The sequence below is a fragment of the Portunus trituberculatus genome, chromosome 38 (assembly GCF_017591435.1).
Source record: "Portunus trituberculatus isolate SZX2019 chromosome 38, ASM1759143v1, whole genome shotgun sequence".
NCBI lineage: Eukaryota > Metazoa > Arthropoda > Malacostraca > Decapoda > Portunidae > Portunus > Portunus trituberculatus.
In genome coordinates, this window is record NC_059292.1 from 4,518,482 (window position 1) to 4,541,101 (window position 22,620).

At 42.2% G+C, this 22,620-nt stretch overlaps 2 protein-coding genes across 8 annotated transcripts in view; one reads left to right on the forward strand and one right to left on the reverse strand.

Moving 5' to 3' along the window:
* LOC123514768 (Bardet-Biedl syndrome 4 protein-like) overlaps positions 1–2,810 on the reverse strand; it is a 26,600-nt gene extending 23,790 nt beyond the window's left edge. The window contains exon 1 of the mRNA XM_045272902.1: positions 2,672–2,810. The gene's annotated coding sequence lies outside the window, so the exon portion shown is untranslated. The remainder of the gene's footprint in view (positions 1–2,671) is intronic.
* LOC123514765 (paramyosin-like) overlaps positions 1–21,360 on the forward strand; it is a 33,496-nt gene extending 12,136 nt beyond the window's left edge. For 2 of the 7 annotated variants that reach the window (XM_045272886.1, XM_045272890.1), the window contains exons 2-32: positions 2,689–2,874; positions 3,285–3,428; positions 4,807–4,910; positions 5,187–5,298; positions 5,467–5,616; positions 5,906–6,016; positions 6,172–6,291; positions 6,539–6,706; positions 7,208–7,408; positions 7,587–7,658; positions 8,093–8,194; positions 8,790–8,882; positions 9,020–9,157; positions 9,456–9,602; positions 9,889–9,984; positions 13,447–13,566; positions 14,133–14,237; positions 14,400–14,519; positions 15,256–15,435; positions 15,660–15,764; positions 16,065–16,220; positions 16,816–16,923; positions 17,445–17,573; positions 17,888–18,082; positions 18,187–18,333; positions 18,740–18,865; positions 19,421–19,582; positions 20,089–20,238; positions 20,379–20,533; positions 20,752–20,823; positions 21,261–21,360. In XM_045272886.1, the coding sequence (XP_045128821.1) occupies positions 2,689–2,874; positions 3,285–3,428; positions 4,807–4,910; positions 5,187–5,298; positions 5,467–5,616; positions 5,906–6,016; positions 6,172–6,291; positions 6,539–6,706; positions 7,208–7,408; positions 7,587–7,658; positions 8,093–8,194; positions 8,790–8,882; positions 9,020–9,157; positions 9,456–9,602; positions 9,889–9,984; positions 13,447–13,566; positions 14,133–14,237; positions 14,400–14,519; positions 15,256–15,435; positions 15,660–15,764; positions 16,065–16,220; positions 16,816–16,923; positions 17,445–17,573; positions 17,888–18,082; positions 18,187–18,333; positions 18,740–18,865; positions 19,421–19,582; positions 20,089–20,238; positions 20,379–20,533; positions 20,752–20,785 (3,936 nt within the window). In that variant the 3' untranslated portion in view covers positions 20,786–20,823; positions 21,261–21,360. The remainder of the gene's footprint in view (positions 1–2,688; positions 2,875–3,284; positions 3,429–4,806; positions 4,911–5,186; positions 5,299–5,466; positions 5,617–5,905; positions 6,017–6,171; positions 6,292–6,538; positions 6,707–7,207; positions 7,409–7,586; positions 7,659–8,092; positions 8,195–8,789; positions 8,883–9,019; positions 9,158–9,455; positions 9,603–9,888; positions 9,985–13,446; positions 13,567–14,132; positions 14,238–14,399; positions 14,520–15,255; positions 15,436–15,659; positions 15,765–16,064; positions 16,221–16,815; positions 16,924–17,444; positions 17,574–17,887; positions 18,083–18,186; positions 18,334–18,739; positions 18,866–19,420; positions 19,583–20,088; positions 20,239–20,378; positions 20,534–20,751; positions 20,824–21,260) is intronic. The other 5 variants (XM_045272887.1, XM_045272888.1, XM_045272889.1 and 2 more) reach the window with 5 other exon arrangements.
* The last annotated feature ends 1,260 nt before the right edge of the window (positions 21,361–22,620 follow it).

Genomic DNA, 22,620 nt, shown 5'->3' on the forward strand with positions numbered 1-22,620 from the left:
GGTGGCAGGGTTGGTGGGTGGATGGAAGGGGTGCGTGAGATTGGTAAGGTTGTCTGGCTGGCAGGGAAGGAAATGTTGCGTCTACACTTTTCAATGATGTACGATTAATATTTAGGAAATATTTAGGTCACGTCAGGAAAACTCTTTTTAAACTCTGCAAGCAAGACTGAGTGGGATTATTATTATTATTATTATTATGATTATTGTTTTTTCTTCATTTTTGTGCCTTTCGAGTGATCCTAACATGCACTACGTCTCCCCAGCCCTTCCTTTCAGTACCATGACGTGTTCTCCTATTCATTCTGCTTACTATTTGCTGATTTTAGACAGCTTCAGAAACTTATGTGGTGGATTAGAATAGTAAAGACTTCATAGACCCTTCCTATGTGAATAAATCGTCAAATCATATCCAAAACTTATTGTAAAAATGCGTCCCAGTACTGAAGGGGTCTAACTTGCACCACGCCTCTTCTGGGATCACCTTGAGCGAGCAGGGCAGGGTTAAGAAACAGCCATTAAGTACAGCCCGCTAGTTACCTCAAAACAATACACCAGCATGTGACGCCGTGTGTGTGTGTGTGTGTGTGTGTGTGTGTGTGTGTGTGTGTGTGTGTGTGTGTGTGTGTGTGTGTGTGTGTGTGTGTGTGTGTGTGTGTGTGTGTGTGTGTTGGGGGAATGTGTAATGAGGGCATTCCCCCATTTTTTTTTTCGCACCTCGGCCTTCTCTCTCTCTCTCTCTCTCTCTCTCTCTCTCTCTCTCTCTCTCTCTCTCACACACACACACACACACACACACACACACACACACACACACACACACACACACACACACACACACACACACAGCAAACCACAATAGCTTCCGGCCTTGAGAGGGAAACTAACACTGAAATGGAGGGTGGACTGACGTATTTAATCAATTTGTCATAAAAAAAAGAAGAGAGAGAGAGAGAGAGAGAGAGAGAGAGAGAGAGAGAGAGAGAGAGAGAGAGAGAGAGATACTACCACCACTACTGTGAAAAAAAAAACTATAGAGTTCAGTCACGGAACAATGTAAAAAAACGGAGGATGACAAACTATGGGAACGGAAGAGGCGAAGTAACGGAGGGAGAGAAGCCGCAGCGCCGAAGTCGTGAGCGAGCAGAGCAGTTGTTTTGTGTCGTGTTGCTGGAATGCAAAGAGAGGGGGGCGGGCAGGAGGAAGGAAGGGAGAGAGGGAATACAGGGATGGCGAAACACTGGAACAGGTAGTGGTGGTAGTGATGGTGTTACGTTACTGGGAAGGGTTACGGCATTGCAACAACGAAAGAGTTCATGGGAGAGATCGGGGCTGGGTTTAAACGAAGGGTTAGATTAGTGAGGTGAGAAGGTGAGGGTTGGCTAAACAGGTCAGAGAGAGAATGAGAAACTGAGACAGAGAGGTAGAAAAAAAGTACTGGGGTAATTTAGTGAATGTTTTATATAAATGGACTTCACGAGCGATATAGAACGAGGGGTACACATTTATATAAGCATTATCATCAGTTTTAAAAGGTAGTAGAGATAATTACTTGAGTGAGGAAGGTGCACAAGACAAGGCACATCAGGGGAAGAGAATAAGGGAAATCAAAGCAGCATCTCACCTAGACTACTTGGAACACACTGTACATACGTCAAATTACTGAAGATTTTTTTGGCATCTTTTTTATGATTCTAGTAACGTTTTAAAGTGAATTCCGCATCATTAGTAGAAGAACCGCCGTGGTACAGTGGAACCATGCGTGCTTAGGGGTCCGAGGGATCTCCAAGCACGGGTTCGAATCCTGTCCACGGTCCGAGTGTAGGCTGGGCTTCCTCACTCGGGGCAACGGTTTCCTAGCGGGTGGGCTTTGAGATAGGAGGTACCCTAAATAGTATCCCCTTTAGCCCATAAGTTCCCGTGAAAAGCCCACATTGTATAAATAAAAAAAGACACCCAAGAGAACACGAGTACTCATCACTGTGACCTTTGGAAATGTTAATGAAGGAAGTGAAGGTTTGAAAATACGGGGAAAAAAGTCACCACATCACTATCAACACAAAGTAATGATGACAGGATGATGATGGTGATGATTATGATGACGACAGCTGAGAGGAAAAGCTCCTGATAACACGCTCATGAAGTTTCCTAATAACTCGTCCTTTTCCTCCACACTTCTTGTTTCCTTTAACGTGGTTCACATTTTATCGTCCCTTGGTTCATCTCTCCCTTGACAGTTTTCCTTAACGGACTCATTATGTCACGTATGCCTCGGAGTTACGTTGAGGTATCAGTTATCAACCCCTTCAGTATTGGGACATATTTTTATCTTGAGATTAGTGTACGATTAGACCATTTTATTGACATTAGGAAGGATCTATGGAGGTCAGAAGATTAATGGGTAGTCTTCATTGTCTAAATCCCCACATAAGTTTCTGAAGCTGCATAAAATCACTAAATAATAAGCAGAACGTATATGAAAATGCGTCCTATCACTGAAGGGATTAATCATATATGTTATCCTTAGTCAGTTATTCCCTCTAACACAAAAACCTTGGCCACTTTTTCCTCTAACAAAAAAACCTTGGCCAGTTTTTCCCTCTATCATAAAAAAAAAAAAAAAAAAAAAATGTAGAGAAGATGCAACACATAACTGAATGTGTGACTGACTAACCTGAGTGACCTCCCCAGAACAAGGTGTCGGTGCTGGAGTCTTGGGTGCGCGACCTCGGGGAGCAGAACGCGGTGCTGGTGGCCACGGTGGAGGAGCTGGAGAGAGAGGCTGCCGAGAGAGTGGCACTGCTGGAAGACCGCCTTACCAAGATGGCCGCCACCACACGTCAGTCTTGCGTCTCTCTGAGGGACCACCAGATACAGGTAAGGTTAGGTTAGGTTAGATGAAGGACATAGTTTGGAGAGAGAGAGAGAGAGAGAGAGAGAGAGAGAGAGAGAGAGAGAGAGAGAGAGAGAGAGAGAGAGAGAGAGAGAGAGAGAGAGAGAGAGAGAGAGAGAGAGAGTGAGTGAGTGAGTGAGTGAGTGAGTGAGGAGTGAGTGAGTGAGTGAGTGTGTGTGTGTGTGTGTGTGTGTGTGTGTGTGTGTGTGTGTGTGTGTGTGTGTGTGTGTGTGTGTGTGTGTGTGTGTGTGTGCGTGAGTGCGTGCGTGCGTGTGTGTATTTAAAGATTAAAATTTCCCTTTTTTCCAACCAATTTTCCCTTCTAATATACAAAAACCCAGCAAGAACACCACTCTAACATTGAGTCTAAGGTGTGTGTTACCTGCTCCAATAGGTGTCCTCGCTGGTGAGTGACAAGATCAGCCTGGAGAAGGAGTCCAAGGAGCTGGACGACAAGATCCACGCCCTGCAGATGAAGAACTCGCGTCTCGTGGAGGAGAATGGCGGACTGCACAGCGACATCAACAATCTAATACAGGTACTCGCCGAGGGACAATAAATAAAATAAATAAATAAATAATGAATAAATAAATAAAAGGGGGGAGAGTGGTGATGTGCTGCTGCTTCTCTTCTTCTTCTTCTTTTCTTCTTCTTCTTCCTCCTCCTCCTCCTCCTGTTTATCCTCTTTCTCCTCCTCCTGCTACTTTTCCTCTTCCTCCTTCTTGTCTTGTTTTTCCTCTTCCTCCTCCTGCTCCTTCCTCTGCTCTTCTCCTTCTTCTTCTTCTTCTTCTTTTTATTATCATTATTATTATTATTTTCTCCTTCATCTTCTTCTTCTTCCTTCTCATCCTCTTCTTCCTCATCCTGTTTTTCGTCTTCCTCCTCCTCCTGCTGTTTCCTCTTCCTCCTCCTTTTCTTGTTTTTCCTCTTCCTCCTCCTGCTCCTTCCTCTGCTCTTATTATTATTATTTTTTTCTTCTTCTTCCTCCTCCTCTTTGTGTCAGTAGTGTATGCTTCCTTTCCTATGTATTATCTATCCATCTATCTTAATTATTATTATTATTATTACTATTCCTTCTCTGTATGGTGTTGTGCTCTTCATGACAGCATAGCGCTATCCTCTTCCTTTCCTATTCATTTCTCTTATCAATGTTCCTCCTCTTCCTCCTCCTCCTCCTCCTCCTTCCTCTTCCTCTTTCTCCACAATGATGGTACGGTATTTTTCTCTCATTTTTCTTTTTCTTTTTTCTTTTTCTTCGCTTCTTATCAGTAGGTCGTAATTATCTTCCTTCCTATTTATAGTTACTCTCTTCTTTTTCCTATTCTTTTTTATTCTTCCTATTCTTGTGTGGTGTACTAGTCTGTATCATTTCTCTGCAGTGTCCCTTCCTGAAATTTTAGTATGAATCCTCCTGTTCTGTTTTTCCTCTTTCATGCATCCCAGTACTGGAAAGAGTTAACCTTCAGTGCTGAGATGCAATTTAATCATGAGTTTTTGATATGATTAGATGATTTTATTGCCATTTGGAGATCAAAATATTAATCAATAGCCAGTCTCACTATTTTGATCCCCACATAAGTTTCTGAAGCTTTATAAAATTACCATATAGGAAGCAGAATAAATATGAAAACATGTCATGGTACTGAAGAGGTAAAAGCTCCTATTGGTCTTTAGGTCTGTATTCAGAAACGCTTTGCTCTTTCCCCAAGACTATTTTCCAAGGTCACAGAGATGATTAGCAGTGTTTTCAAGTGTGCTTCTCCACTTATTAATGTAGAAAGCTTGTCATTCTGCCTCTAGAACTCTAGAAACACTTTTAAAAACTCAAGCAGATTTAGAAAAAGCCTTTTGAAATACTGGAGGTGAAGCACAAATGTTTAAGAATACGAGTCTCACTGCCTCTCTTCTCTGGCTAGGTGATAACTCGCGCCAGGGGAACAGGACATTGGGAGACGGATGACCTCACCTTCTCATTCATCACTCCAGAACAGCTATTTGGTCCTGTCCTTCCCACTTCCAGGTGAGTGTGTGGCACCTGGGCATTGTGGTAGTGAGGTAACCCTGGATCAAACACAAGACCTTTACTTCTACTATAAGGTTTCAGTGAGCAGTCTCTTCTTTATAGGGACTGAAGAAGATTGTGCTTTGAAATGTTATAGGAATAGAGATATATTTTAATGTTTTCTCACCAACACAATCCACATACCATACTTGTCTTGCTTGTATAGCCATTCAACCACAAAAATAATCAACTATGTACTTCAAATAACATCTATGTGTTTTCTAATTCTGACAGACAATCTTCACCATCTTTAAAAGAGAGCCAGCATGATTTCTTCCACCCACTCATTGAAGAGCCTCTCAAGAAGGACCTTTCCTCAGCAGCCAGCTCCTTCTCAAACCTTCCCGTGAGTCAACGCTTTCACTCACTCATCATGAACTGACATGAACCAATTGAAAAATTTCTTATACACTAAAATCCTGATTTCACACATTATGAAGTTATGCATGTATAAAGTGACTGAAAAATTTTGTTTACATTATAATCCTGCTTTCACATGTACCTTTCCTTTCAGGATGTGGAGGGCAGCACCTATGGAGGGCAGAGCTCTGAGAAAGCACTGTTGATCTTGAGACTGAGAGCAGACCTCCAGAACCTCCAATCCCTGCACGAGGATGCCACCACTCAGCTCCTGGAGAGAGACAAGCAAATCGCAGATTTACAGGCACGTCTTTAAAAGAAAATGATAGTTCTTGTAAATTGTAGAACAGAATTACTAAAATGAGCTAATGTACTACTGCTGCAATCATTAATTATTTACAGGATGCAGAATACAGTACGTACTTCCTTCATGTAAGAGGAACACTGGCCTACGGCAATAGAAAAAAATAAATAAATAAAAAGAGATTCACTGAGGCACCAGTCCTAAAACAGAACAACCAAATTGATTTTTAAAAATATATTAGTAGAATAAGATAAGTAAGACTTCCATCAGCCTGGATATCAACCCACAGAGTCAGCTGACAGAGATGAAGCGCATGATAGCAGGGAGACAGACGGAGAGTGGCAGCACAACACACACCTTGCAGGAACTCCACGGCTCCAAGAAACATGACAGTGTTGAGGTACAGAGTAAATAAACATGATCAGTGATGCTTAAACTCTTCAAACCTCTCACTAGGTTATAGCGATATTCTCAGTGTAATTTCTATTCAGCATACAAATTCAGCTTCGTGTGAAAATTAATGCACATATTTAGTTCTGTTAATTGTGATTTCAGACAATTCGCAGAGAAGAAATCATCCGCAGCATATTATTGAAAAAATCTTCACTCAAAGATGAACTCTCCAAAGACTCCTCTTCATTATTGCTGAAGTCTCACTCTTTTGCAGGAAGTCATGTAAGTTGTAACATTGAGGACGTGTTTCTTACATAGACAATCAAGTTTTGAGGTAATTCATGGAAACAAAGAAAGAAAGGATGAGGTTGAGAGATGGGAACAAAAGACTATAGTTGAAGAAAATTTCCAATAGTCCTGAACACTGTGACAAGAAAACAAAGAAAAAAAATACTGAAATTGTTTGCTTATGTTATCCTAATTCAATTCATATCCTTTCCTGATATTAGAATATTTATTGTATTTCCAGGATGAGAGCCAGCTGAGTGAAAACATTGAGGTGCTTGTGAGCAGACTGGCAGAGGTAGAGGAAGAGTGTCAACAACTGAAGGAGCAACATAAAGCTCTCCAAGATTCCCACAGCCTGTGTGCCCCAACCATCAACACACTGAAGGAGCAACTCAACAGGTCCCATCAGGTTTGTACTGACATGTATAGCAGAGTCTTGCCCTCATCTCATTAACATTTGTGAATAGACTATGAGTGGGTGAGTGAGTGAGTGGGCCTTTATGACATCACTAATTCCATGTTCATGTTCTTGTTGTGTCTTTGAACATATAACATGTACGTATTACTAAAAAAGCTTAGTGTTAAGTAAGTGTTTGTAAATATACCACAAGTGACAATTTTTATCACTAACTGTGTTGTTGTTACATTACTAAAAACGAGTCTACGTCATTACAATAACTAATAAAATGCATCTGGTAGAAATACTACTACTTTCTTACATTATGTATTAGTGGTCCTGTGACACACACAGGGAACACCTGGATGTACTAAACCCTCCCCTTTAGTGCAGGGAGTGGGAGAGATAAGAAGAGAACTGAATGTTCTTTACACTTAAAGGTGGGCAAAGCTGTGTGTCACTGGAAGGGGTCACTAAGTCTTTAACAGTTTCTATAAAACTCCACATTTATAGACACAAGTGGAGCTTCGCACAGTGCTAACAGCAGAGGTAGCCCAGCGACATGACCAGATAGTTGACCTCCATGATGAGCTTAAGGAGCATGAGCAAAAGCAGCATGAGACACGGATGCAGCTGCACCTCAAGAATGAAATCATAAGAGAACTCAGACGAGAGATAAAGTCACTCAAGACAAACAGTGAGGTGTATGACAAGGTAATGCTTCAAACTGTAGCACAGAGTAGAGGACTTGGCACGACTGTTACTTATGCTGCCAGCACGATGACGCTTTACTACAAGTGTGCATAACTCATTGAAACTGTGTTGTATAGTACTAAATGTGTCTGCTGAGTGAAGTAGAGAAGATAAAACCTCCTTTGGTATGATTTTTCAGGGTGATCTAATCCCAGCCAAAGAAGGTAAAACTCCCTGGGAGACCAAGTGTGCTGAGACACAAACTTCTGAGGCAAGTTGCATTCATCACTTATTGTCATCCAACACCTTTCCTAAGTAACTGAAGATAAGGCACATACCCTCCCACACCTACCACACCTATCCACCCACCAACACACACACACACTACAACTAGGTAAATACACACACACACACACACACACACACACACACACACACACACACACACACACACACACACACACACACACACACACACACACACACACACACACACACATTTAAGCATTCCCTAAAAGCATTGATTCACATTTCTTCCTGTTTCAATCACTGGCATTCCTCTGTCCTTTCTTGGGAATTATAAGGAGGTAGGACAATATCAGATGATCCACCACTTTACTTAGAGAGGAGAGATCATTATGCACCATCAGCTTGAATTGATCTACACATAAAAATATTAATTGTATTTTTTCTATTTGTTTGCAGGTTCTTTTAAATGGAATTTCATCTGAACAGCTGAGCAGAACCTCGAGTGGCTGTTACTCCAGTGTATCACAGTCCTCACAGGTTTCAAAATTGGAGAATGAAGTAAGCTACAGTATTACTTTTCATCATACTACTGTGATAAGTGATAAGGAGTATTAACATCAATTAAATCACATCTTTGAACTCTTGCAGATATTAGTATGTAATGTGTATATACATATAAGTCCTCATCATTACTGAGTAGTTGAACTGTGTGATGCAAAAACTAGGAGTAGTGATGCTTACTGCACATACAAGGCTACTCCACTTCCCCAATATTTCAACTTGAAAGCCTGAGGTATTCTAAGCCTGAGAGCTGACAGTGACATCTCTTCCCTCTTCACATTAGTGTGTCTCATGCTTACAAGGAGGATCAGCAGCCTGGCTGGCAGCCAAACCAGCCCAGACACAAGGCCTTTGTCCAATACACTCTTACACACACTCCACTCCAGACAATCTTGAACTCAGATACACCTGTAGTTTTTGACAATTATTTCTGATTTCAATAGAAAGATATTTTGTTCTACAATTCACCTGAACATTGTATCATCAAATCTTATTTGAACTGCTTATGATTTTTTGCTGTGAAAAGCTTAGATTTCTCTCTGGCCTGCTTAAAGCTTGAATATTTCTTCCACAACTTTGCATCTGTCTGTAGCTTGCAGAGAAAAGCATACTCCTTCGAGAGCTTCAGAGCCACCTTGCAGCATCTCGCCAGGAGCTGCATCTTAAAGATGAAACTCTGTACAAGGTAGGAAAAGTATCAAGGCTTTTGCTTTACATATAGAGGTACAAAAATCTGCAACTCAGAGAATTTCAAATTCATTTTATCATGCAGTTGGGCTCATTTCATGTTAGTTTAATTGACCGTTTCTGTCCTCATAACAGCTGGAGCAGAAGCTGGACACATCCCGCCGTGATGGAGGTGAAAAGGGAGAGCGCATGCATTACTTGACCAGCCAACTGACAAATCTGCAGCTGGAGGTTGGCAGAACACATGGTCAGGCGGAGCAGCTGCGAAGACAGGTAGCTACACATTTTTTGAAGAATGTGATAACACTTTGATTAGCAATTCATAAGGAGATACAGCAAGACATTGTGGTGGCCAGTACATGCCAGCCCAGTGAAGGCCTTTCATAACTAAAGGTTTCTCTCACACAAATCAATTTCTCTGTGTTTGTATGAAGCCACAAAGTGACCTTATTAGTGTGACTTTTGAGCCTAATATTCGAACACTTTTCCAGCAGCCATAGCAGGTGTTTCAGAGTATAAGATATATAGTGTATCCTAATTCACAGCTTGCATGTGCTCTCATCTCATGCAGGTTGAGAATAAGAATGAGCTAATTCAAAAGCTGGAGACGGAAAACTCTTCTATGACTCGGCAACTCAACGACAAGTCTTCCACACTGGAGAGATTCCAGATGGAGCTCATCAAAATATCAACCGAACTAGATAATAAGAAAAAAGAGGTAATATAATACAAGGTTTGATTAAAATTAAGAATTATTTCTTTCATGATGTCCACCATTATTGCTTAGATAAATATGTTGTGAAAGATTAAGCTCTCTAAATAACTGGAGCATGAATTATATAATTGATATTTATATACACTCTGTATCTTGACTGAAAGAACAATACTAATTTCACCACCATAAGATAGTGACAAATATCTACTTAATTTGGCATTTCAGTCAATCAATAATTTCCAGTGCAGCCAATGTGTTGTTTCTTCCTAATCACCTTTGTGTGCACCAGGCCAGTGAGCAGAGGCTGACCATCAGTGCCCTGCAGGATGCTCTTGTGTCCAGCAAGAGGTCGTGTGACGAGCTGCGGTCTCGGCTAAGCAGTGACGTGAGTGCCAGCATGTCGCATCATAGCCAGTCCCAGCAGATGCATAACAGTAGCAATAACTCCCTTGCTTCTACTGCAAGTCCCAGTGTGAATAAATGCATCTCTCTGGACACTCTGAGTATGCAGCCTCCAACAGACGTGCCAGACGCATGTTTGAATAACACTGATGTTCCTTGTAACCCTCTTGCTGCTGCTGCTGCTGCTGCTGCTGCATCTCAAAGTGCCAGTGGTTTCAATGTAGGAAATGTGGTAAATGACAATCCTCTATCAAATACCTGTGTTCCACACTCTTTACATGTACAAGACAATGGTAATGCAATGGGAAAAGTACCTGCATTCAGATCCAATCAGTCTGCCAAAGAAGCAACAACTCAAACCACTCCAAGTGCCTTTGCTCCCGATGTTCTGTCTTCTTGTAGCGGTAATTCATTTAGCATGAGCCTGGCCAGTGAGGGCAGTCCACATGTGGTGTGTCTAGAGAGTGAGCAGAGTGCAATCACACCCCTGGGCACTGTTGACAGCTTGAGGACTGTTGGTGAGGCGGCCAATAAGGAGAATGTGGGTGTGGGCGAGGTTCAGAGCCACACTCACTCTGGCCAGGTTTATGATGTGTAGTGGCCACTTCATCTCATCACTCAGGTATTACAAGTTTTCCATTACAGCATCCAAATTCTAAGTCAGATTTATATAAATACATATTATATTTTTACAAATTCTTACTTTATTTAATGCAGTAACCACTAGGGCACAGAATGCTTAGTGTAGTATGTAACATTATTTTAGCCTAATCATACTGAAATTTCTTCCTAATAACTACTGACTAGTATTGTGAGTAAAGTATAACTTATTACAATACTTAACTTATTCTACTCAAAATATTGTGCTAAATGTATAGTAATTCCATTATTTGATTTTAGGGAAAGCAATGTAAGTACTTTCACTGTGGTGTTGCATTGTCTTCTCGCCTCTAGTCAAGCTATGCTACAAAACAAACTACCATAGTCTTCAGTTGTAAGAATAACTGCAGGCTCAAAAATTATCATGAAATTAGTGTACAGAATTGAATATATACATATATGACTACTGGTTCTAGTCCTCACTCTTATTCCCATGTAAACTTGAAAGAAAGTGTGTGACTAAACAGATGTGTGATCACCTACTTACACTTGTGTAGTGAACAGACAGTCCAGCCTGTGTTCAGAAACACTTTGCTCTCTCACCACAACTATTTTTCAAGGCCACAGAGGTGATTAGCTGGGTTCTCAAGAACATTTCTCACATTAATAATGTAAAAACCATGTTAATCTGTCACCAGAACCAGACAAGTCCAAACCGTGTGACTTCAAAGAAAGCCTTGTGAACGTAATTGAGGTGTGGCATAAAAGTGTTTCAGAATATGTTGGTCAGGGCCAACCAAAATCTTCTCGGACCTTAACCTGATTTACGGTAACACTGAATGGCAACTTGAGTGTCCATGTCAGCGATGACACCTCACACAGCAACAAACCCTGCCATCAGACACACACTCAGCATTCCCATGGTACTCCTAAGCTGGGCATGACATGGTACTTGACACTGATTGGCAGGAGTGAGTTGACACCTCCTACACATGACAACTAACACAGGCATGGATGCATGGTGTGCCGCCAGACACACACTGCGTCAGGAATGATGGAATAAAGAGCATTTTTATGATTGTGATTTACTTACCTACCAAACCCTAAGCTAGATGTGTGTGTAAGTTTGTGTGTGTGTGTGTGTGTGTGTGTGCGTAAGCATTATATTAACAAATGATAAAACTTTTCACCCATCACCCATTCCTTCCTCATACACATTCCTCATTTCATCTCTCTTCTTTTGATCTGCTCACCATTGCAGTTCCTACATCTGTACTCCACAGGTATTCTCCCACCACCAGCCAAATGTCCACAGCATGGTAGAAAATCATTGATATATAATATTATATATATATATATATATATATATAGAGAGAGAGAGAGAGAGAGAGAGAGAGAGAGAGAGAGAGAGAGAGAGAGAGAGAGAGAGAGAGAGAGAGAGAGAGAGAGAGAGAGAGAGAGAGAGAGAGAGAGAGAGAGTCATTATTTGATAGCCAATTTGTGCACTCATTCTCAGGCCTGCCTTAATGCAACATTGGTAAGTACAGCCGCACGCATCACGTACGTATAACCTGAATACTCTTCACAAGCAGAGGCATTGCTAGGTCATACTCATACAGTACATCAATGGGGGTACCTGGGCTCACAGCTGAAGCCCATATTCACAAACAGCTTGCTCTCCGCCACGACAATTTTCCAAGGCCACAGAGATGACTAGACGCGTTTTCAAGACAGTTTCTCCTTTCAGTAAATTAGAAATCTTTCCAGTCCATCACTATACAAAAACCCTTAAAAACACGAGTATCTTCAACTAGAGCCTACGGAAAGCAGTGATGGTGAGAGAGCAAAACATTTCAGAATACAGACCCGAGTGTGAGGAAACTGATGCCACACACACCATTCAGAAAGCTTTGCTCCCTCACCATGACTGTTTTCAAAGACCACAGAGATAACTAACTGGTTTCTCAAGAGTGTTTCTTATCATGATAATGTAAGAATCTTGTTGATCTGACTAAAAACATAAATACACACTTAAAAATCCATATGGCCTTTGAAAATCGTCATGGTGAGAGCAAAAACCACTCACTCAGACAGAATCATTTGTTGTACACATAAAATTTGACTACATCCAATCACTGTTATGCCACTATCTAACTCAGAATCTTGCTACTACTGCTGCCTTTTTTGTCACCTGTATCTGCTACAGTAAATGTGCAATCAAAACTGCATAAGAATAACTCGCATCTGAATTGTAGTTATACTCTACTAACTTAAAACTGAAACAAGACAAAAATAAATAAAAAATACTGAGAACCCTACAACTTCAAACACTTCTCAGTAAAAGGATGACATTTCAAGGAGGGAGCAATAACCAGTACTCTACACAAGGCTAACACAATGGTGATGGTCAGTGGGGGTCAGCTCAAGAGGTAGGAAGGCATAGAGGCTTAACCCCTTCAGTACCATGACGTATTTTCATATTTTGCTTACTTTTTGGTGATTTTATATAGCTTCAGAAACTCATGTGGGGTATTAAAATAGTAAAGCCTGTGGCCAGTAATCTTCTGACCTTTATAGATTCTTGGTAATGTCAATAAAATGGTCGAATCGTACACAAATCTCAAGGTAAAAAATGCATCCCAGTATTGAACGGGTTAAGGGCAACCTGAGGGGGACACAGATGCAACATTACCATGCTCTAAGATCAAAAGAGAGGGAAGCTTAGAGAGGTTAGGCTATGTTAGATGAAACTCACAGAAACATCAGTAAGACAAAAGTAGATGCATGAAGGAACACAAACATTAGGCAGCAGACAAGTGTTGATGATAGTTGGTGTTTTGTGCAGCAGCTGATGGAGAGTGGAGCACGTGGTGAGGTGCTCAGGGAGGAGAACCGAGCACTGAGTCGCCGCCTGGCCATGTTGGAGGAGAGCCAGGCACACACCTCACACCTCCACCTCTGGAAGGTACGACACTAGCCACCAAAATGACACAAGCTGATACAAGTGAAATAAAGAGACGGTTCCAGCTTTTGTCACTACTTGTATACACCACAAAGTTTCTGTAGCTTTTGCCATGTTCATAGAGATTTACTGCTCTTTCTTAGCTTTCTAAACCTCTCCTCTGCTTCCTCCTCTCTCTTTCTGGGTTTCCAGTTTCTTGTTAGTGTTTTCTATTGGGTTCTGTCTTTGGTCTCCCCTCCATTCACTCACTCACTCTCTCTCTCTCTCTCTCTCTCTCTCTCTCTCTCTCTCTCTCTCTCTCTCTCTCTCTCTCTCATCACTTCCTATGTAGTCTCTCTACTTTCCTTCAGCCAATCTCATATCCTCCTCTCCATATTCAGATTCACCATTCTCCTTACTACAGACTGTCTATCCTTTCTCTCTGCCTTCATGCATCTATAGCCTTCCTTTCTCCTCTCCCATTGTGCTATGAATGGATGCCTTCATAAGCTTAGATGATAGAACCATATTGTCCTAGTGTGAATGTGTAATGCCACATGAGGTGAAGTGGTGTGTATGTGTTGGTACAGACGGACCTGGCCACCAAGGACCGGGAGCAGCTCACCCGACAACTGCAGGAGGCAGAGAGGCAACGGCAGGACCTGGTCACCTCCCTTCAGCTGCTGCAGGGACAGGTATTGGACAGTAACGTCTCTATAACCATATTTACCCTCATGCATTGCAACATGTCACTAATTTTCAAGGGAAGTTCATGTGGGTTGGGACGGATGAAGAAGCAGAAACACTCGGGGGAGAGTAGTGAAGTACATACATCCTTTGGTTATTTGAATCCCCAGGTACAAAGCCTTGAAGAGGATGTGGCAGCAGCGACTGAAGGCCGAGCTGAGGCTGAGAGGAAGGCAGACGAGGCTTGGAGGAAAAGTCTTCAGCTGCAGGAACGACTTTCTGCCCAGGAGGTGAGAGAAAAGATAGAAGAGAGGAATGCAAGGAGATCAGTGAGAGGGATAAACAAATATTAAACCCTTCAGTACCATGACACATTTCCATATTCATTCTTCTTACTATTTAGTGATTTTATACAGCTTCAGAAACTCATGAGGGAGATTAAAATAGTGAGGACTGTGGCCATTAATCTTCTGATCTCCATAGACCCTTGGTAATGTCAATAGAATGCTCTAATCATGCACAAATTTGAAGGTAGAAATGTGTCAGTATTGAAAGGATTAAAGGGGAAAACCCAAGTTAAAGGAATAAAGCATTTTGACTTTGAAAGAATTATAAATATTGAGTATCAGTTTGAAGATTATATTGTCAAGATGTGTATAGTTGCAAGATCATGAAATTTTAAGTGTTAGAGAAGAAAAAGATGAGAAACAAAGAGGAAAGTGGCAATGTAAACTATCCAACCTCAAAGAAAAATAACATCAACCCTTTCACTGTAACAAGAAACCATCACCACCACCATCAGCAATGCATCTGATCTCTACAAGCATCTATAAGAAACACACATCAGAAGGATAGATTTTGCAATTTTTCACCCAGTTTAAAGATTGGATGTGGCTGTAGAGTAAGTAAAGACCTCCCAGAGTGGCCAGTAATTAAGGAAAGATGCACCAGACAGACCAGACAGCAGGCAAAGGGCTAAACAAAATAATAGTGAGTACAGTCAACAAATTTCTCTTTGTGGTGTAGACAAGTGAGAGTGTAGAGCGGCTGGGGCGGCAGCTGGAGGAGACGGTGGCAGCTCTCACCACAGCCCGAGAGGAGACCCGCGTCAAGACAGAGCAGCTGCGGCGGGCACAGCTGGACATGGAGCAGCTGAATGATGCCCTGGGATATGAGAAGGACCTCAATGTCTCTCTGCATGACCAGGTATGGACAATAGACAGCTGTGAGAGGAAGTACAGCCCTTCCTACACCACATCAAAGGTATCTGTTGAATATACAGTGATTTATGAAAGGAATCTCTAAGTGTCTCATTGCATGACCAGCTATGGACAACAGTCAGCTGTGTGGAGGAATGGAGGTTTGTTCCCTCACTGCAATAAGATGCCAAGGTGCTCAGTGCTTTCTCAGTTCATGTGTTGTTGGTGCAGGTGGAGTCACTGGTGAAGGAGGTGGCAGCACAGGAGGACAAGGTGGAGGGGCTGAAGAAGGAGCTGCGACGACAAGCCAAGGACGCCTCACAGATGGAGAAGAAGGTACACTGCCATCTTGTCTCTTTCTACACCAGTTACACTTTGCCTAAACACAGATTCTTAGGATGAATAACACACAGATACAGTAAAGTAATGAAAAATTTAATTTCCTTCTAATGCTTCAGCATTGAATCGATGCCATTGTAACAAATCAACATACCCTCTGTATATGACTTGATTATTTACTTTTTAGTTTCCTACACTGATAATACCTCAATGCTCAAAAAATCTCATATATGAATATTAATATAATCTTAGTCATTCAACTAAGTTCCATGAGGAAAGTGGGAATTGGGTGTGCAGCTTTCAGGCAGTGAGGCGCAGGCAGAGGAGCTGCGGCGGCAAGTGGCTACGTTGGAGGGATTACTGCAGGAGGAGCAGCGAGAGATGGTGGCCCTGCAAGACTCCTTCACACAGGAGGCCAAACTACTAAAGGATTCCCGTGCTAAGCTGGACCAGGTGAGGAATACTGACAGATGAAGGCCAACAGTGGGATTCTGAGCTCTAACACTCACTCATTCAAATTACTCAAGGATTTGTGTGCCAAGTTGGACCAGGGAGAGAAACAATAACAGGAATAACAGAACTCTGAACACTAATACTGGCAAATTAGTATCAGAAACCATAGAGATGACTTGCTGGTCTTTCAAGATTGTTTCTCCTTTTGGTGATACAGAAGTCTTGTTAATCTTCCACTAGAATCATAAAAACAATCTATAAAAACTGGAGCCTTTTGATATAATGGCATTGCAGCATAGGAGATTTTCAGAATGTAGTCTTCAGTACCTGGACGCGTTTTCCCATTCATTCTGCTTACTATTTGGCGATTTTATACAGCTTCAGAAACTTGTGTGGGGATTAAAATAGTGAAGACTTTGGGTATTAACCTTTGGACCTCCATAAACCCTTCCTAATGTCCATAAAATCATCTAATCACACCCAAAACTAGAGGTCAAAATGCATTCCAGTACTGAAGAAATTAAGTGTGGCAGGTTCCTTGAGTTGTGGTGATGGTTGTGCCAGACTAAAGACACCTGCTGCTTCCTCTCCTCAGGCTAAGAAGGACGCTGCTCGAGGGGAAGAGAAGTGTGCTGGTCTCAAGACGGACCTTCAGGACGCCAAGGAGAAGATATCCCGCCTGGACAGTAGGATTCGAGAAATGGTAAGCATGAAGTGACTAAGATGACTGACCAAGACAAGTGACCTTAACCCCTTCAATACTGGGATACATTTTTATCATGAGGTTTGTGCATGATCAGACCATTTTATTGACATTAGGAAGGGTCTATGGAGGTTAGAAGATTAATGGCCACAGTCTTCACTATTCTAATCTCAACATGAGTTTCTGAAGCTGTATAAAAACACCAAATAATTACCAGAATGAATACAGAAATACATCATAGTACTGAAGGGGTTAATCTAATGGGGAGTCAATTTATGCAGCTGGATCTGTGAAATGGTGTGCATATGGTGACTATGAGGACTGACTTGATTCTTCTGATGGAGATTCAATACAGTCAGGTGTGTGAAATAGTATGTGTGTGACCAGTGACTACAAGGACTGGCTTTAGCTTTGGTACATGTATGGATTATCATCATTGTTACTCATTGTTACATGTATGGATTATTATCATTGTTATCACATCTATAAGCTTCACTAATAAACCAAACCCTTGTCTGCAGGAGGGCGAGAGAGAGACAGAGGTGGCACTGGTGGCTGAGCGACTGACAGTGGCCCATGAGGATAGTGTGAGGCGCTTGGAGGAGTCCCTGGTGGCCTATACCAGAGTACATGACCAGGACCACTTCCAGGTATGTTCATCTCTCCACTTGTTTAACCCCTCCAGTACCATGATGCATTTCCATATTCATTCTGCTTACTATTTGGTGATTTTATACAGCTTCAGAAACTCATGTGGGAGATTAAAATAGTGAAGACTATGGCCATTAATCTTCTGACCTCCACAGATCCTTCCTAAAGTCAATAAAATGGTCTAATCGTTCACAAATCTCAAGGTAAAATGTGTCCCAATATTGAAGGGGTTAATATGACTGAGCTACAATGCACCTGCCAGTCTTTTCTCTAGTCAATCGTTGCCCTTCACCAATCACTAACACACTGGCAGGTGGAGGGGCTGGAGGAGTCCCTGGCAGAGGTGGGGTCACGGCTGGCAGAGGCAGAGATGCAGCTCAAGGAGACACAGCAAGAGAGAGATGTCCTGGGCCGCAGCTTGAGGCAGGAGCGAGTCGGACGGGAGGAGGAGGCCAAGGAACATCAGAGACAAGTGTTCAGGCTGGCTGAGGAAAACTCTCTCTTGAAGGTTAGATCAGAGGAGACAGCAGGATCTTATAAACATGAATGAGAACAAGAATGAGATAGAGAGAGAGAGCGAGATAAATTGTAAACCTCTTTGTGGTGTGACAGGCCAGACTGGAGAGTGTACAGGAGGAGACAGCAGTGTGGCAGAAGCAGTGTGAAGACCTGGAACAGCGACAGGCACTTACTGGAGCTGCCTCGACCCCCACACCTAACAGCACACTCCTGACTCAGCTGGCCAGGACTCAACGACAGGTGAGAGAGAGAAGACTGCATTCCAAAACACTTCCATGTGCATCTAAACAACATTCAAAAGGCTTTAGTTAGAATGATACAGGTTTTTATGAGTGTTTTCATGATTCGAGTGATGGATTAACAAGATTTTTAGATTATTAGTTCAGAGAGAGAGAGAGAGAGAGAGAGAGAGAGAGAGAGAGAGAGAGAGAGAGAGAGAGAGAGAGAGAGAGAGAGAGAGAGAGAGAGAGAGAGAGAGAGAGAGAGAGAGAGAGAGAGTCAACATTCAGGCACCACTAATGTTATCTACAAACTGGAAAACTTTCTCTGACATAATAAACTAAGGGTGTAGAATAACTAATGGCTGAATAGAATAGTACCTAACACTACACAATGCCCCACAATGCCCTGGCTAACTGTGCTGCAGGTGGAGGAACTGAAGGAGGCAATACGAGAGGCAGGGCAGGAGAAGAGGGCGGCAGAGGAGGAGAAGACCCACGCACACGAGCAGGTCCTCAGCCTCATTCGGGAGTGTAATGCCCTTGAGGAGCAGGTGAGACACAAGGGAATGACTCAAATTTAGGGTAATCTTGACGAAGTGAACTGATCCCTTTTTATGAGAAGGTGAAAAAATAAACAAGTATTTTTAAATGTGAGACAAGTTGATTCCCTGAGCAAGTGAGGTACACGGGAATGACTATCAAATATACACTGTAGGGTAATCTTAATAAGGCGAATTTATGTCTTTTTTTTATGAGGAGCAGGTGAAAAAACAAACAGATAATTTTAAATGTGAGATAAGTTGATTCTTTGAGCAAGTGAGATTCAAGGGAATGACTCTTGAATATAGGTTAATCTTAACGAGGCAAATTGGTCCCTTTCTTATGGGAGCAGGTGAAAAAACAAACAGGTATTTTTAAATGAGATGAAATGATTCCTTTTTCATGAGAAGCAGGAGAGAAGCAAAGGAATTATACTCTTAGACACATGCTAAAATTCAATAAGGAGGATGACAAAGACAAAATGAGAGAAAATGGTCTATTCATCTTGCCGCTCCTAAAAACTCCAATAACCTCAACCCATTATGACAACCTCTCTGGACACTCAGATCCACCGCCTCACCAAGGATAAGTGTCGGCTGGAGGAGCAAGTGTCGGGACGTGAAGCGGATCTTACTATGGCCAGGGACTCCACAAGGGCCCTCAAGGAAGACCTGGCCATCAAGACAGAACACATCACACACCTTGAGAATGAACTCTGCATGTTAAAGGTATGCCTCATAAGACCAACACTATCAGCAGTACAATAAGGACAATGAAAGCAAAATAGTTGATTCAAGCGTGAAGAAATTAAATTAAAAAGAGATAAAAAGGAATTAGTTCTCAGATAGAGTGACAGATGAATGAAATACTCAGGTTGTTAGTGGTGAATCATTAATGAAGGAATACAACAAGAATAATAAAAGCAAAAAAGGTTGATTCAAGCTTGATGAAATTGAATAAAAAAAAAAGATAAGAAGGAATTAGACCAGAGTGGTAGATACTCAGGTTGTTAGTGATGAATCATTAATGAACTCTAAAGAAAGATTAGACAGATTTATGGGCAGAAGTAATGGATAGATACAAGTAATTGTTTCATAGTGGGACTGTCGTGGGTATGGCTGATGGGTACACACAGCTTCCCTTATTTTGTTACACTCTCATATAGTACTGCAATTATGTGTGATGACTATGTATGAAGAGACTGCCAGTTCACATGTGACACTGTGGCGTGCAGAAAGGCCTGGATACCAGTGAGGGAGCAGAGGCAGGGCGCCGCGAGGCCAGTGATGTCCGACGATTGCTACTGGACCGAGATACTCAGGCTAAGGTGACACAGCTCAAGCTCACCACTCTCCAGAGGTCACTCCAAGAAAAGCAAAGTGAGGTAAGTAACTGCATGGCATTACCTCTCTCTCATCAACTGTAATCTACACCTGCTGGGGACTCACAAGCACTACATTCAAGTATAATGACAATTGTTAGTGAGTGAAAGACTTTGACAGGACCACACTCCTTCCCCAACAGGTGACAGGGCTGGAGGAGCAGCTACAGGAGGCTCGCTCAGACACCGTCAAGAAGGAGGCAGAAGTGGGCCAGCTGAAGGCACAGGTGGCCATGCTCAAGGCTCAACTCTCTCACACCCACACTCCCACCACCTCCGTCAAGCTGCATCAGACAAGGTGAGGTGGCACTCGTGCTTACTCTCAGCTTACTATCTTTACCATTCCAAGCTTATATATGCTGTGCTCACATCATAACAAACTTAAATTAATTCCAGTTGGATATTCATTGATCAATTTACTTGCTATTCAAACTTAAGAATTTATAATAATAAAATTACTTGTCTCCTAAAAACAAAAATTAACCAATAAAATATGAAAAATTCTTTTCTATGCAGATGGAATCTCTGGAGGAGAAGGTGTCACAAATGAGGGGCGAGCTGGCTGCCAAGGAGGAACACCTCAAGCAGGTGTGTAGGAAGAGTACATACACCATATACTATTGTAAACTCTAGAATCTCAGAAATTATAACTTGCAGTGTGTGTGTGTGTGTGTGTGTGTAATTCACTGTTTGATCTGCTGCAGTCTCTGTGTGTGTGTGTGTGTGTGTGTGTGTGTGTGTGTGTGTGTGTGTGTGTGTGTGTGTGTGTGTGTGTGTGTGTGTCCTAAAACTTCTAACAAATTCAGCAACTGTCATTTATTCATAGAGGTGCTTATCTTCATTGTCTTTCTTTGTGTAGCATCTGTCACTTAATAAATCCAGTTATTGCCATCAATTTTTCATACAGGAACTGTTCTGTACATCTTACCTACCCGAGGCTCTGCATACGGCAGCCTTAAAATAATCAATAAGAAACAATTCATGTGAATGGAAGTTGGATTGTTAAAAATGCACAACTATTGCAGGCAAGGGAAGGTGAGGTAAGAGAGGCTCGGCGAGCTGAGTGTCTGCAGCAGGAAGTGGCCAGACTCACAAGAGGGCGAGAGGATGCTATACGCCAGGCGAGTTTATTATCGTTTTTTAAGAGGGGTACTGCTGGTCAAGAGCAACAAAAAAGTTAAAAAAGACCCACTAAAGTTCTAGTCTGAAAACAAAGCTCAAAAGGATTATCCAAAGCTGGAGGTTAAGCATCTCGAAACCTTTCTTTTGAGATTATTCAAATGCATAAGAGGGAATAGATACAGCAGAAGGCAGAGAGTTCTAAAGATGACCTTAATAGTGTTCAAGAGTCAGGCTCCCACCATCTTCCCTAGTAATTATCAGACGAAAACTGTCTACTGTATTATTCAACATGTACCAGAGTGATTGAGAGGGAAGTGTAGATAGAAAGTTCCATTCTGCACACTGAGTACAAGTCATGGTGGATGCTCGAATATTATGGAACATGAACTTGAATGGCATATTTACTAACAGGTCATGGCACTGGAGACAACTCTGACGGAGACACACGAGGGCATGGAGGCCAGCCAGTCCATGCGCAGAATGTGGGAGACACAGATGGCAAACATTGAGAAGGAGGTGGCTCGGCTGGTGTGCGAGACTAACCAACTAAAGGACTGCAATGCTGCCCTCCATGACCAGGTGAGGCAAGACGGAAACCCAACAAAACAGAAAAAGCAAGGAATATGAAGAAAAAAGTTGGAGTCTTTCTTGCAGAGCATCATGTTACCTTACCAAAGAGCATTAAGATGTATTTGCCATACTAATAATAACTAATAATAGTATCTGGATAAAACAATCTATGCCAAAATTGTCCTCCTTCACCACACATTTCAAACCCATCTCTTCCGAGCAGCTTTCAGCCAGCCAGGGTGAGGTTGAGGCTTTGAAGGACCAGCTGAGGATACGAGACAACCAACTGGAGGAGCTGCAGCAGGCACGAGATCTCCTGGCCAGCGACGCCCAGGTGAGAGAGAGAGAGAGAGAGAGAGAGAGAGAGAGAGAGAGAGAGAGAGAGAGAGAGAGAGAGAGAGAGAAGATATACAGGATAATATTACCATGTCTAATTTATCTTATTTACTATATTGCACTAGCAGCCCAGTACTACTTAATTTTGTTGAGTTATGCTAGTTTGCACTAGCTGCGGCTCTCTCAATGAATGTGTTAACCCAAGTGGCTCCCTTGCGGTCTGGCAGGTGGTGGTGGCAGCGGTGCGGCAGTGGCTCCACGAGCAGAAGATGGCAAACAGCAAGCTTGCTGGGAAGCTTCACCAGCAGAACAAACAGATCCTCCTCCTTAACACTGAGAAGCAGTAAGTGTTTTTCT